A 13,351-nucleotide genomic window follows, 5' to 3' on the forward strand; every position below is an offset into this window, starting at 1 on the left:
AGTCCTAAAAACAGAATGGAAGATTGCAAGAATCAAGTCAAAGATTTGGAACACAAAGAGCCAGAGGACACTCCTCCACAGAAGCAAGAAAAGAAGAGAATCCAGAAAGTTGAAGATAGTGTAAGAAACCTCTGGGACAACTTCAAGTGAACCAACATCAGAATTATGAGGGTCCCAGAAGATGACAGAGCAAGATACCGAAAACATACTGGAAGAAATAGTGACAGAAAACTTCCCCCACCTAGGGAAAGAAATACAAGTCCAGGAAGCACCCAGAACCCCAAAAAAGGAATCCAAAGAGTACCACACCAAGACACATCATAATTAAAATGCCAAGAGCAAAAGACAAAGAGATAAAGGTGCACCTATAAAGGAGCACCTATATGATTGTCAGTTGATTTCTCAATAGAAATCATGCAGGCCAGATGGGAATGGCAAGAAATATTCAAGGTGATAAGTAGCAAGAACCTACTCTACCCAGCAAAGCTATCACTCAGAACTGAAGGCCAGATAAAGAGCTTCACAAATAAAAAAACCTAAAGGAGTTCATCACCACCATACCAGAATTATATGAATTGCTGAAGGGGGTTCTTTAGGAAAAAGTAGAAGATACAAAAATTATGAACAACAAAAACGTAACTATCAACAAGTGAAACTAAAAACCAAGGGAATTAAAAAAAAATCTGATGAACAATATTAACTGGTGAATATAATAGAATCAGAGGTATGGAATGGGAGTGGATTGATGATTCTCTGGGAAAAGGGGAATGGGGGGTGCGGGAAGAGACTAAACATAAACTGTGCACCTATGGATGAGGACAATGGGGGGTGGGGAAAGGGCAAAGGGTGGAATGGGAACCTGGTGGAGGGGCGCAATGGAGGGGGGAAAAAGAGGAACATTTGTAATCATCTGAACAATAAAGAATTATAAAAATAAAAATAAATGCCTGGCACTCAGAAGGAACTCAATAAATATCATTATATGAACCTTAGATATTGTTGGGCATCTGTCTGCTATGATAGCATATGTTTTATTTATTTTATTTTTATTTCAGAGAAGAAGGGAGAGGAAGAGACATAAAAATATCAATGAAGAGAGACAGTCACTGAATTGCTGCATCCTGCCAGACCCACAGTGGAGATCCATCCGGAAACTTGGCCATATGCCTGACCTGGAATGAAACAGACCTCCTGCTTCATAGGTGGACACTCAATCATTGAGCAACACCAGCCCAGCAGCATTTACGTTTTAGTTGCATCTTTCAGACAGTTAATAGAAACAATGCTGGATGTTGTAAAGAGTATGCAGCATATGCAGAAGGACATTTTCCAGCAGCTGTAGGCCCAGCTCTGGGGGATTTTTGTGTTAGACAAGACAACTTCATCTTCCCACTACTGACTTAACCTGGCTGAAAAGAGAACAGAAATCTCTTCACTGACTTTGGAAATATTGTTTAACCTTCAAACTCACAATGTCCAGGGTTGCAAGTCCTCCATCTCTGGCAGAAATGTCCGGAGGCCCTGTAGCTGCCAGCTGGTGCCACACACAGATCCAGGTAATGAAATTCTCCCACATGTGGACCATCAGTAACTTTAGCTTTTGCTGCCAGGAAGTGGGTGAATTCATTCAAAGTTCAACTTTTTCATCAGAAGCCACTGATCAACTGAAATGGTGTTTGAGAGTATACCCAAAAGGGCAAGATGAAGAAAGCAAAGATTACCTGTCACTTTCCTTGTTTCTAGTCAGTTCTCCAAAGACTGTTTTTTTTGCAAAATTCAAATTGTCCATCCTGAATGACAAGCGAGAAGAAGTCCAGTCTTTGGAGAGTCACTGTGCATATAGATTTGTACAAGGCCAAGAAAGGGGATTCAAAGAATTCATCCCTAGAGATGTTCTCTTGGATGAAGACTACAGGCTTCTCCCTGATGACAAGCTGACCCTCTTCTGTGAGGTGAGTGTGGTGCAAGATTCCGTCACCATTTCTGGCAGGTATCCCAGGAATATGGTAAAGGTTCCTGAGTGCCAGCTAACCGATGAGCTAGGAGGACTTTGGGAGAATTCCTGGTTCACAGACTGTTGCTTTTGTGTGGCTGGCCAGGAATTCCAGGCTCACAAAGCTATCTTAGCAGCTCGTTCTCCAGTGCTTAGGGCCATGTTTGGACATGTAATGCAGGAGAGCATAACGAATCGGGTGGAAATCATTGACATGGAGCCTGGAGTGTTTAAGGACATGATGTGCTTCATCTACACGGGGAAGGCTCCCAACCTGGACAAGATGGCTGATGGTTTGCTGGCAGCTGCTGACAAGTATGCCCTGGAGCATTTGAAGGTCATGTGTGAGGAAGCCCTCAGCAGTCAGCTGTCTATGGAGAATGCTGCAGAAATGCTCACCTTGGCTGACTTGTACAGTGCAGATCAATTGAAAACTCAGGCAGTGCATTTCATCAACTTTCATGCTGAGGATGTTGTGGAGACATCGGGATGGCAGGCACTGGTGGCATCCCATCCCCACTTGGTGGCTGAGGTGAACCCCTCAGGACCCCCACACAAGCGCCTGAAGCAGTTCTGAGATCCTGCTTGTTGTGAAACTCCCTTGACTTTGCAGAAGCAACAGCTCCTTTTGCTGCCTTTGAGCACCAGATAGACAGCCCAATCTGTGCAGTTTTTCATCTGCTTTGGGGGGAAGTCTGCATCTCAGCCCCAGATATTTAGTTTTATTATTTTCTTTAAAGGAACCATATGTTTTAATGTATTTTTATTGATTTTTAAGAAGAAAGGGGAGAGAGAAAAAGAGAAAGATAAGTTATGAGCGTGAATCGCTGGTAAGCTGATTCCTGCATGCACCCTAATTGAAATCAAGCCCTCAACTGAGGCATGTACCCTGAATACCAATGAATACTTGATCTGCTGGTTCATAGATCTACATTCACCAACTGGGCAACACTAGCAGGTCTAAGGACATTTTTTCCCATTGATTTTTAGATTGAGTGCATAGGAGGGTGTGCAAAAGAGAGACAGAGATACAGACTCAGAGAAAGAGACAAAGATGCAGTGCCCAGACAGATTCATTGCAAGGGGTAGAAACTGCAACCCAGATATGCACCCTTGAGTGGAATCAAACCCCTGATCCTTTATGTCTGAGCCAGAGCTCTAAACACAGACAATGGCCAGGGTGAAATGAGTCTTATATTGGACCATGAACATGTAAATTTTAAAAATGTTCAAATGTGTGTCTTTAGGGATTTGCTTGTTCTACAGATGTTGTGGTCATCTCTTTATTAGATGTGACAACCAAAACTGCTCTTACTGTTCTCACCTCGTAATAAAATAACATTTTGAAAGACCAACTTTTGCCCCACTCTGTGAAAAACATTTATTTTCCTGATTAAATATGAAGAGTTGCTTTAATTTCAGAAATATGCTAATTTTTCTTGAAACCGGTTTATAAGGTTCTCCCTCCTCCCAACTGGTGGGTGGAGTTATGACATTACTGGCATCTGTCACAAAGACATCCCCAATACATTGAACCACAAATCCGCTCGTGCCAAAGTGTCCTGGAGCCCATCCCTTCCTGTTCTGCCCTAGATCCAACCCTCTCCTGTTCCTCTCCTTAAAAAAGGACCACCAGACCAGCCAAGTGCTGCTTGTCCTCCATGTCCAGGAGGCAGCCCGGCTGGGTCTATCCCCAATTCCCAACTCCTTCAATTCTGATTTCTCTACCTCAGTAATGAGTCCTGCTCATTACTGGGGAATAAACTTTACAATATCTTGGTGGTCTGTTTCCTACGCCTCAAACCTTACACTGTTGAAACCTGTAAAGAATTTTTGTGAGTTTATTTTAGCTTAATTGTCAACATATGCTGCGAATTGAGATAATGCTCTGGATAATGGAGGGTTACATCTATATTTATACATTGCAATCAAAGGAAAGGGATGTAGGTGAGTCACATGGCATTCATTGGTGATAGATTAAAGAGATGGGATAAAGCAAAGTGAGGAAACCTGGGATAGGGCAAAAAGTGAAATGATGGACATGTGCTTCTCTTACAGAAATAGATACAGGATACATTAATGTAATTAACAGTTGACAATTAACTTGATAACAAGAACAATGAGGGAATGTCCCAGTGCCATTTATTGTGCTCTGAGGGGTCCTGGGTAAAAAGGAAGTAACAAGTTAACCAGACATCTCACAGATATGTTATCTTACAGGCAAAAAGGCAAGTAGGCTCGGTAAAGAAAATCTAAGTTGATCTTTGTCAGGGAAAATATTGGCCTAGGACATGACTACCTACTATACCTGTTTATAGTTAAATATTTAAATTTCAAACCATCTTTTGTGGTTATTTTAGGACTCTGGGTTTGCAAGACTGCCACCTGAGCAGTCTTTGTAGGCCTCCCCTGAGCTTGTCAGGTTAGCATGTGGCTCCTTTCATCCACCAATGATACTCATTTCTTTTATTGTGTCGCCTAACATAAGCTACAGTTTGTAATTTGCTTTTCAACACAACTCTACACTATTCAAAGCTTACTACATCATACAATTAATGTTGGTTAGTGAAATTATTTTTAAATTATACATCCAAAGAGCTACAAAGAAGGAGTTTATGAGAGTAAAATATGTAGAGGAAGGGGAAATAAAAATATGGAAGTGGATAAAAGATACCGGTTTCCAGCAAAAAAACAAACAGTGAATATATATATATATATATATATATATATATATATATACTAAATAGAAAGCTTCTTCTGGACAATATTGCCATGAAACTGAAATGTTAGCTGCAAACACCACTACTCTCAGCTCAGCGATAAGTCTCCGTGACTCCCATCATGTTTTTCCAGTCAATCACTAATTTTATTGTGTCCTCTTAATCCTAAGAAGTGATATTGGACAAAATTATTTCAGGGAAATCTGAAGGACTATCTACAGAGACAGATTGTTCAAATTCAGTCAGTATCTGAGCAGGGCAATGTTAACTTTGCTGCAGTAATTCTGAATTTACATCCCCTAAATGCACTGTCACTCTCTGTTATGGACACAAAAGCAACTTGCTAAAGAGTTGGATGTTTTACCCATTACTTAGGCAAGGTTTCTAGAATTTGATGATTAATGTTCATGCTCTATGTAAGTCAAATATTTTGATTTTGTTGTTATAAATGATCAAATCTCTTCTTGGAATAACATGGGCAATGAGTGACATTGGAAACATAGATCTTGTTGCATCACTTCCCTTCTCTGCCTGGTCTCCATGTGTTTTAGCTGAAGTGTTATGATTAAGATGGCCTCTGATTGATCCTTAAAGGAGAATAGGAAAAAATACACTACCGTGTTTCCCCGAAAGTAAAACATCCTCCGAAAATAAGACCCACTTACAGCTTTCCTTCTGAGTGAAATATAAAGCATCCCCCTAGGCTCTGTCTCAGAATGAAAATTAATTTACTGTAAACTGGTCACTAGGGCTGCCCGACTGGCAACCAGTGACGTTAGGAATGACGGCCTATCTCCAGACTCTTGATATTGCAATAAACAAGCCATTCAAAGACAATTTGCACATGGAAATTAATGACTACATTGAAAATAGAATGGAGAGAAATCAGCGTGGAAACTTTGTGAAACCTAAACTGAAAGAAGTTGTGACTTGGGTGAAGAATTCATGGGAGAAAAATCACTGAGAGTTGCATTGCAAATGCACTGCGAGCAGGCTACCTTGACAAGAAGTACTCATTTAAAGATAGTGCTATTGCTAAACATGAGAGATTTGGTCCATTGATTCTGAAAGAAATAGAGTCACAAGAAATTCACTAGGAAATTCAGGAATTGGATTGCTATGATGATGTTCCAGAAGATGATGACATGATTGTCATTGAATAAATGAGTAAATTCTTGATACTGTAGGATTCACAGTTTGTCTGGTTTGTGTTGACAACTACAGTACTACTGTACCGTATACAGGTAATAAATTTCCTTTATTTTCATTTAACAATAAATGTGTACTGTATTCTTCTTCATGGAAAAGTAAGACATCCCCTGAAAATAAGACCTAGCGCATCTTTGGGAGCAAAAATTAATATAAAACACTGTTTTATTTTCGGGAAACATGATATTAAAACAAACTCTAGCCCTAGCCAGTTTGGTTCAGTGGATAGAGAATCAGCCTAAATCTTGGGCACATGCTAGGGTTGCCTTCTCAATCCCCAGTAGGGAGCGTGTAGGAGGAAGCCGATCAATAATTATCTCTCATCATTGATGTTTCTATCTCTCTTTCCTCCTCTCCCTTCCTCTGTGAAATTGGTAATAAAAAATACCCAAATAGTTCCCTCTTTTGTTTAAAAAACAAAACTATACAATGTGTGGAAGAAGGGCACAAGTTGCATGCTTACCATCTTTTTCTTTTTGCTTTGCAGGATTTTGGCACTGTATTGGAAAAGTGAGTTTACCTTTATTCTTTCTGAGAAAGGAGTTGTCTCTTGAGGAGGTAACTGTCCATGTTTTGAACTAGGAACCTTGTCCTCTGTAGCTATTTTCCATTTTCTTTCAAAAATGGCCCTGAGACCTTCTGGTCTCAAAAGTTTTCTTCTCCTGTGGCTGAATTCAAACATACCTACGTACATGTGACCTGGGTTTTCTCCCACCTCCTCTTCCCCATCCTCTCCAGGCTTAGCACAATAAACATTATGGGATGGATTTTTGTAAGGTATCACTGAGGAGCTACCTACCCGTGCAGAGCTGGAAGGTAAAATGGACAGGAAAGAGGGAGATTTCCTATGAGTAAATGGGGGATTCTTTTGTTCAATGGTCTATCAATGACTCAGACTGTTCCCTCACTGCTTGTCCCCTTGTAGGCAAACCTCAGGGGGAATGACCTCTTGGTGCCCCCAAAGAAGTTAGAGTTTCAGGAGCATGCTGCCAGGCAGGAGTTAGATTTTCTGGCTTGGAAAAAAAGGAGCAAAGCTGTCTTTTCCCTTTCAGACACTGAATGTCTCATTGGTGATGACCCTGAAACTCAAGTCCCAAAGTCACTGTCTGGACGTTCTTCTCTCTGTCAGATACACAGGGGTTTTCATTCCCTGAGGTGGAATAGAGAGAGAAAATTATTCTCCGTCATTTTTGAAATGGAATAATATCTCAGGAGAATGGGGAAGTCAGCATTTTATATAATTTAAATTTAGAAAAAGAAATAAGGCAACATTTTTTTTTATGTCCCCGGAAAGGTAGACTAAAATGTAAGCTCCATTATGTCAGAATGGGAATATTATGGTGAAATATCTTGGATTAAAAGCTCCACTTTTTATAATGGTTGTGTGACTACCTTTGGTCTCACATGCCACTGATGTCACTGCTTACAGGACTGAATTGGTGCAGATGCAAAAGCCTCAGCCAGTGAATCCAGAGTTCACCTCACAGAGCTTCACTGAACTCTTAGACCTGCTGAGCACATTCAGAGGTGAGAGCCAGCCCTTTGACATCAGGCCACAATGTCTTTGGTGGTTTTAGGTTCTTCTTCTACTTTAACTTTATTTTTTTCTGGCATGAATGCAGTCCATGACTTCCCAAATTTAGTATCTTCTTACCCTACAAATCATATCACAATGATCAAGACTGAACTTTGCAATGTATTGATAATACTAAGCAAGATACCTATTTTTTAAATCACATTTGATATACATAGAGGAAAAGCAATGAGGTTCACCATGTGGTCATGAGGAGATAGAATATTCAACTCTCAGCGTAGCCATCAATATTGTAGGTTTATTCAGTTTAACTTGAATGTTTAACTCTGACATTGATGACTTTAAATATGTTGTGTATTGCAAGTGCATTTATCATGCATTGCACTAACAATATTCATTATTTATAAAATCAAGAGTACAACAAAGGACTGAAAATGTCATCAACAGAATGATTTTAATGCTGTTGGATCAATGTCAAAACCACTGACAAGGGAAGGATCTGTGACCATGGTTCAACCACATCAGGCTCATCCTAGGCATCAGGGCTAGGTCCTGAGGGCTGATATGGATGAATGTAGATTGAGTGCAGGGTCTGATCAGATAATGTAAAGCCAAAGCATTAACTTCAGAAACCTCTAGTTTATGTGTAAATGCGTATTCCCAGCAAATATTTTGATTCCTAAAAATGGAACAGGTGCTGCTTATATTCCAATAACAATACACATGATAGCAAAGTGCTGTCTATTTGTTAAATAGTAACAAGGACAATCAACACAAGAAGAGATTTCTAAAGGCAAGGAAAGGTTTTAGGTGTGACCTGCAAGAAACTATCTGAGGTTGACACTAAATCTCTGCTTCACACAGTCACACTTTTCATGACATATAGAGAGGTTCTCTTTTATTTTTATGTATAATTTGAAGGACTCCTGTTTGCTATAGAGGTAATAACGACTTTTTCTTTTTATAGTGCGGCCAGTTTGCACTCTCTTTCCTATCTTTATCTTGTATTTCCTTGGAGGAGGGGCAAATGAAGAGACTCTGCCCCTCAGGCCATCGGAATTCCACTCATTGACCTCTCTCTGCACTGGAGGAAGCATCATTCCCTGCCTGAGTCTTTCTGAGGATGTGGGAAGTGTGCTGTTTAAAGCTGGCCATCACAGCATGACCATGGAATCTCAGAGAGTGCAGAGTTATATAACATGGGGAACTCAGACCTTCACCTCTGGTAGACATTACTGGGAAGTGGATGTGCCACGCTCCTGGATTTGGATTCTGGGAGTATGTAAACATTCCCTCATAAGCAATACTGATATCATTATGGATTTTGAAGAGGCATTTCTCCTGTTCTTACTGAAGATGAATTACCAGGATTATCTCTCCACTAACCGCACATCCTTAATTCATTATGTGAAAAGGCCTCTGGGCTGGGTTTCATTGGAGTGTTTCTGGATAATGTCAAAGGAACTGTGAGCTTCCATGATGCTGCTAATGGTTCCCTCATATGTAGTTTAGTTTCTTCTTCCTTTTCTTCTCCTCTGAAGCCCTTCCTTTGCTTTGAAGCTTCACGAAAAGTTTTTGGGCCAATTACTTGATGAGCTTCCAGGTCTCTGGAATTTAGGAAACATCCTGAATGGCAGCAGGATAATACCTGAGTGTCTCTGAGCACATTGTAATGCAAGGAAAGATGATTTTTGTATCTTTATAAAATGGAACAGCCACATTAAATGTATATATGTGTTTATAAATTCTCTTTTAATAAATGTATATAATGGAGCACTTACTTCCTAATAATAATCAATGGCTTTTGCTTTTATTTATTAACAGTTGTATTAAGGTGAATCTTACATACCATCACAACGTCCTTCTGAATACCAATCTAAAATTGTTAAAATATTTAAAATTCATTTCACTTCTAAAACCTGCTCCTTAATTAAGCATACTTCTTCTTATTTAAGTATGAATCCTTTCCACACTCAATTCAGTTGCACTCTCCCTTACCTCCTCCTGAAAAGTGAGCCTGATCTCTCCTCTCACCAAACAACTGAAAATGTGAGCTCCTTGAGGAGTGCCATAGGGCCTGCCAAACTTGACTCCGTTTTTAGAAAATAATCTTGGATGATTATACTTTTTTCATTCCTCATCTGACATTAAGCTCTGATCAAGCTGAGAAGACAGAAAGTTGCAGAGACCCCAATAGGAGCAATTGGGAACTCTCCCAAGGAGCATATTCTTAGCATCTCCAGTAGCAGGAAAAAATAATAAGAGGTCAGCTCAGGAATCAAGCCTCTAAGTGTGGTCATAGCCTCTTCCAGAAGTCTTTTCAGCTGGGTGACTTCCCAAGACCCTCTTTCTGTCCTAGAGAAGATTGAGTTGTGCTCCCTGATGTCTTTATATTGAGTCTCTAAAGACCATGCCCATTTCTTCTAAGGATCAATTTCAGAGATGTTTAGATAGGACTAATTTCACACCTTAGCTAATCTTCATAAATATACCTGAATAAGCATAATCTCATCAATAAATACTGATTTTACAACAAACCAGCTTTCCCATGCTGCCTTTCTACCAGAATTATTATACATAAGTGTTTTTATTTTATTACTGGAGGGCCAGTGCATGAAATTTGTGCATGGGTAGGGTCCCTAGTGGCTACCAGCTGCCAGCTACCAGCTGGGGTCTCCCTTCCCAGACTGCCAGCCACTGGTCCAGGAGCCTCCATTTATTTTGTGGTCAGCACACATCACAGCGAGTAATCGAATTCCTGGTCAGTGGAACTCCTGAAAGGATACTTTGCATATTAGGCTTTTTATATAAGTCAGTTCTCAAATGTATAAGTATTTGATAAGGCTTGCGTCACAGCTATCATTTTACTACATTATAGTGACCCCATTACTAAGTAGGACCATACATGCCATTTACAGGCTTTTCTTCTCTGCAAGATAAAGCTTAGCAAAAGGAAAAGGTCACCCACAACATACCCTAACTGGAGGATCCCGCCAGGTGACACTCACCTCGGAAGGGGTTGAGCCTGTCCACCAGTCCAGTGATGGATGTGCAGGGAGCTGTGGCTAAAGAGGCTGAGGCATGTGCAGCTGCACCTGCTCACTCCTGTCAAGAGGAAGAGGCAATTAATCCTGCTGGTGGCATCACCATTCAGCTGAAAATTTTTCATCAAAATCCTTTTGTTCATAATCATGGTACAGAATTGGGCCATTCTTAGGGAATCTCTCTTACTTTTCTTCTTTGCCTGCTACCAGCCCCATTTCTCAGATATACTTGTCTCTATTATCAATTCTGGGAAAATCTATTCTTTGCCATTTCAGTTCTTATTTATTGTGAAATATTAAATTATAAATGACTGGTCTTCCGAAAAAGTCTGCATTGGGCCTGACAACACATACCCCCTCAGCCACAGAGGGGAAAGTACTAACTTCTGGTCAAAAGGAACAAAAAGTCCTATTTTGCCTGGGGGAGGCAAACCATCAATGTTTCTCTCTCACATTGAAGTTATTTCTCGCTCTTTTCTCTCCCTTCTTCACTCTCTATGATCAATAAACATATTCTTGGGTGAGGATTAAATTAAAAGAGAAGTGGCCAAGGTGTCCTTATATTAAAGTCTTACATTAAAATATAAATAACATCCCTAGCTGGTTTGGCTCAGAGTTTAGAGTATCAGCCCATGGTTCCATTCCTAATCAAGGTCATACTCCTGACTTGCAGGATTTATCCCTGGGCCTGGTCGGGTATGTAAGTGAGGATACCTATCTATGTGTCTCTCTAAGGTTGGTGTTTCTCATTCTCTCTCTCTCTCTCTCTCTCTCTCTCTCTCTCTCTCTCTCTCTCTCTCTCTCTCTTTCTCTCTCTTTCCCCCTTGGTCTCTCTCCCTCTACTCTACTTACCAGTCTCTCTAAAAATCTATTGTAAAAATAATAAATAATAGAATGAAAATAATAGTAACAATAATAAAATTATACCAACAAATAAAGCTACATATAGAATACAGTTAAAATATTTCCAAAAAAATACAGTAAAATATTTCTAAGTTTTTGGACAGTTGCTTAAGTCACTAATTAGTAAAATAATCAATTCTATTTGTTTGTAAGTTAAAAATAAAAGTTCTTAATGTCCATAAATGTAAAAATAAATGCAACCTGTGAGGGTTGGTTTGTTGGGAAATTGGTGACTTGATGAGATTATGTTACTGTGGGTATATTTAGGGAGATTAGCAAAGGTGTTGCTAATTTTCCTTCCCCTTAGAACAGACTAGCTCTATGGAGAGCTCTCAAATCCCATCACCTGGAAAAAATGGGTGTGATCTTCCGGGACTCCATATAAGGAGTGAAACTCTTTCCAGAACACAGGGAGTGTGCTTGGAGCTTACCTGGTCAGGAGTCTTCTGAGAGCTACTCCTGCCACCATGCTTGGAAGGCTTGATCCCTGAGCTGACCTCTTTGTACTAATACTTCTTGAGCAAACATTGGTGAGTTTAATTTATCAGCAAACTGAGGATGTTTCTATAAAATCACATTGTTTGCTAACTTAGTAAAAATGATTTCTATTATTGTTTTGTTTGATCTGTGTTTTGAAATTAATATGACGATTAATTTTAGTTCCCTTATTTTATTAAGCCTTAGTAGTTCCTAGGACTCAGAAAATAGGGGCCAGATATCTTGTAGTTTTGTACATGCTTATAGATTCTAAAAACACTTAGGAGTATTTGATTCTACATGTAGTTACACATTACAACCTACTTAAAACATGATGAATGTCTTTGTACACAAGAGAGATGCTATTCTATAATGGTGCTTCCACATGCATAAAAATTCAAAGTACTGAATGACATGAAAGTAAAACAAACAAAATACCTCACTAACATCAATCAAGGTCACAGTGAGTGACCTTGAGGCTAAAATTTAATTTATTGCTAATGTAATCAGAAATATTTATTAACATTATCAATGCATTGTTTTGGGATGATACATACATCCAGGGCCTTTACTCTGATGGTTGACATGGGAAACCTAGAATGGAACAAGGAGACCTGTTCTTATATTTCTTAAATTTAATGTCATATCAATTTATGATGGTTTTCCATAGGCCAACTAGATTAGGCAGAATTATAAGGATGAAATTGAGGGCAGCAACTTTTTTTTTAAACATACATTCCTCTTGCCTAATTATTCAATCAAATGCTAATCTACTTGGTGCTGTGAGAAGACAGCAGGTGTAACTGAAGTCCCTTATTTTGACTGTGAGCTAAAGAAATTCTGAAGTCCTGACTTCATCAGTGAAAGTCCTTTCAGGAAAGGCATAGACAATCCTTGAACAACACTCCAAACATCAAATCAGTCTGTATTGCTCCAGAAACTCCTCACTGATAGTGACAAATACTTTGTCCCATGACTATTGGGTTCCAGCCTGCTGGTGATTTCTCTTTTCCCTTACTCTACCACAGATCTCACACTTGCTTAACAAGTCCTTATGGTCCTGTAAGCCATTTCTTTGTAGTAAATCTGTACATGGATCTCTTCACAGGTGTGTACATATTTCTGGTTCTGCTGTGGTTGATCCTTGATTGGCAGCACTGATAGGTCCTTCTTCACTACTGTGACAGTCTTGTCCATAAATCCTGTGGTCCATCGGCAAAGAATTCTTATCATATTAGGCCTTGCCCAATGTGATTCAGTTGGTTGGGCATTATTCATGTACCAAAAGGTTTCCAATTTGATTCACAGATGTGCCATGATTTCTGGGTCAATACCAGAAAGGACTGGATAGGAGTCAGGTAAGATATGGTTCTCTCTCCCTCTCTGCCTTCCTCTCTTTTTTAAAATAAATTAAAAATATTTTAAAAAATAAAATATTAGGTAGCACTCCCCAAATTTCCTTCCTTTATTT

At 39.5% G+C, this 13,351-nt stretch overlaps 1 protein-coding gene across 1 annotated transcript in view; it reads left to right on the forward strand.

Annotated features, from left to right (window-relative positions):
- Positions 1-1,472: 1,472 nt before the first annotated feature.
- The window catches only part of LOC311627931 (speckle-type POZ protein-like), a gene marked incomplete at both ends in the record, with an annotated part of 34,527 nt that continues 22,648 nt past the window's right edge, over positions 1,473-13,351 (forward strand). The window contains one exon of the mRNA XM_084894664.1: positions 1,473-2,525. Within this exon, the coding sequence (XP_084750790.1) occupies positions 1,473-2,525 (1,053 nt within the window). The remainder of the gene's footprint in view (positions 2,526-13,351) is intronic.

This window comes from Pipistrellus hanaki (assembly GCF_964339955.1).
Source record: "Pipistrellus hanaki genome assembly, chromosome: 9".
Lineage (NCBI taxonomy): Eukaryota > Metazoa > Chordata > Mammalia > Chiroptera > Vespertilionidae > Pipistrellus > Pipistrellus hanaki.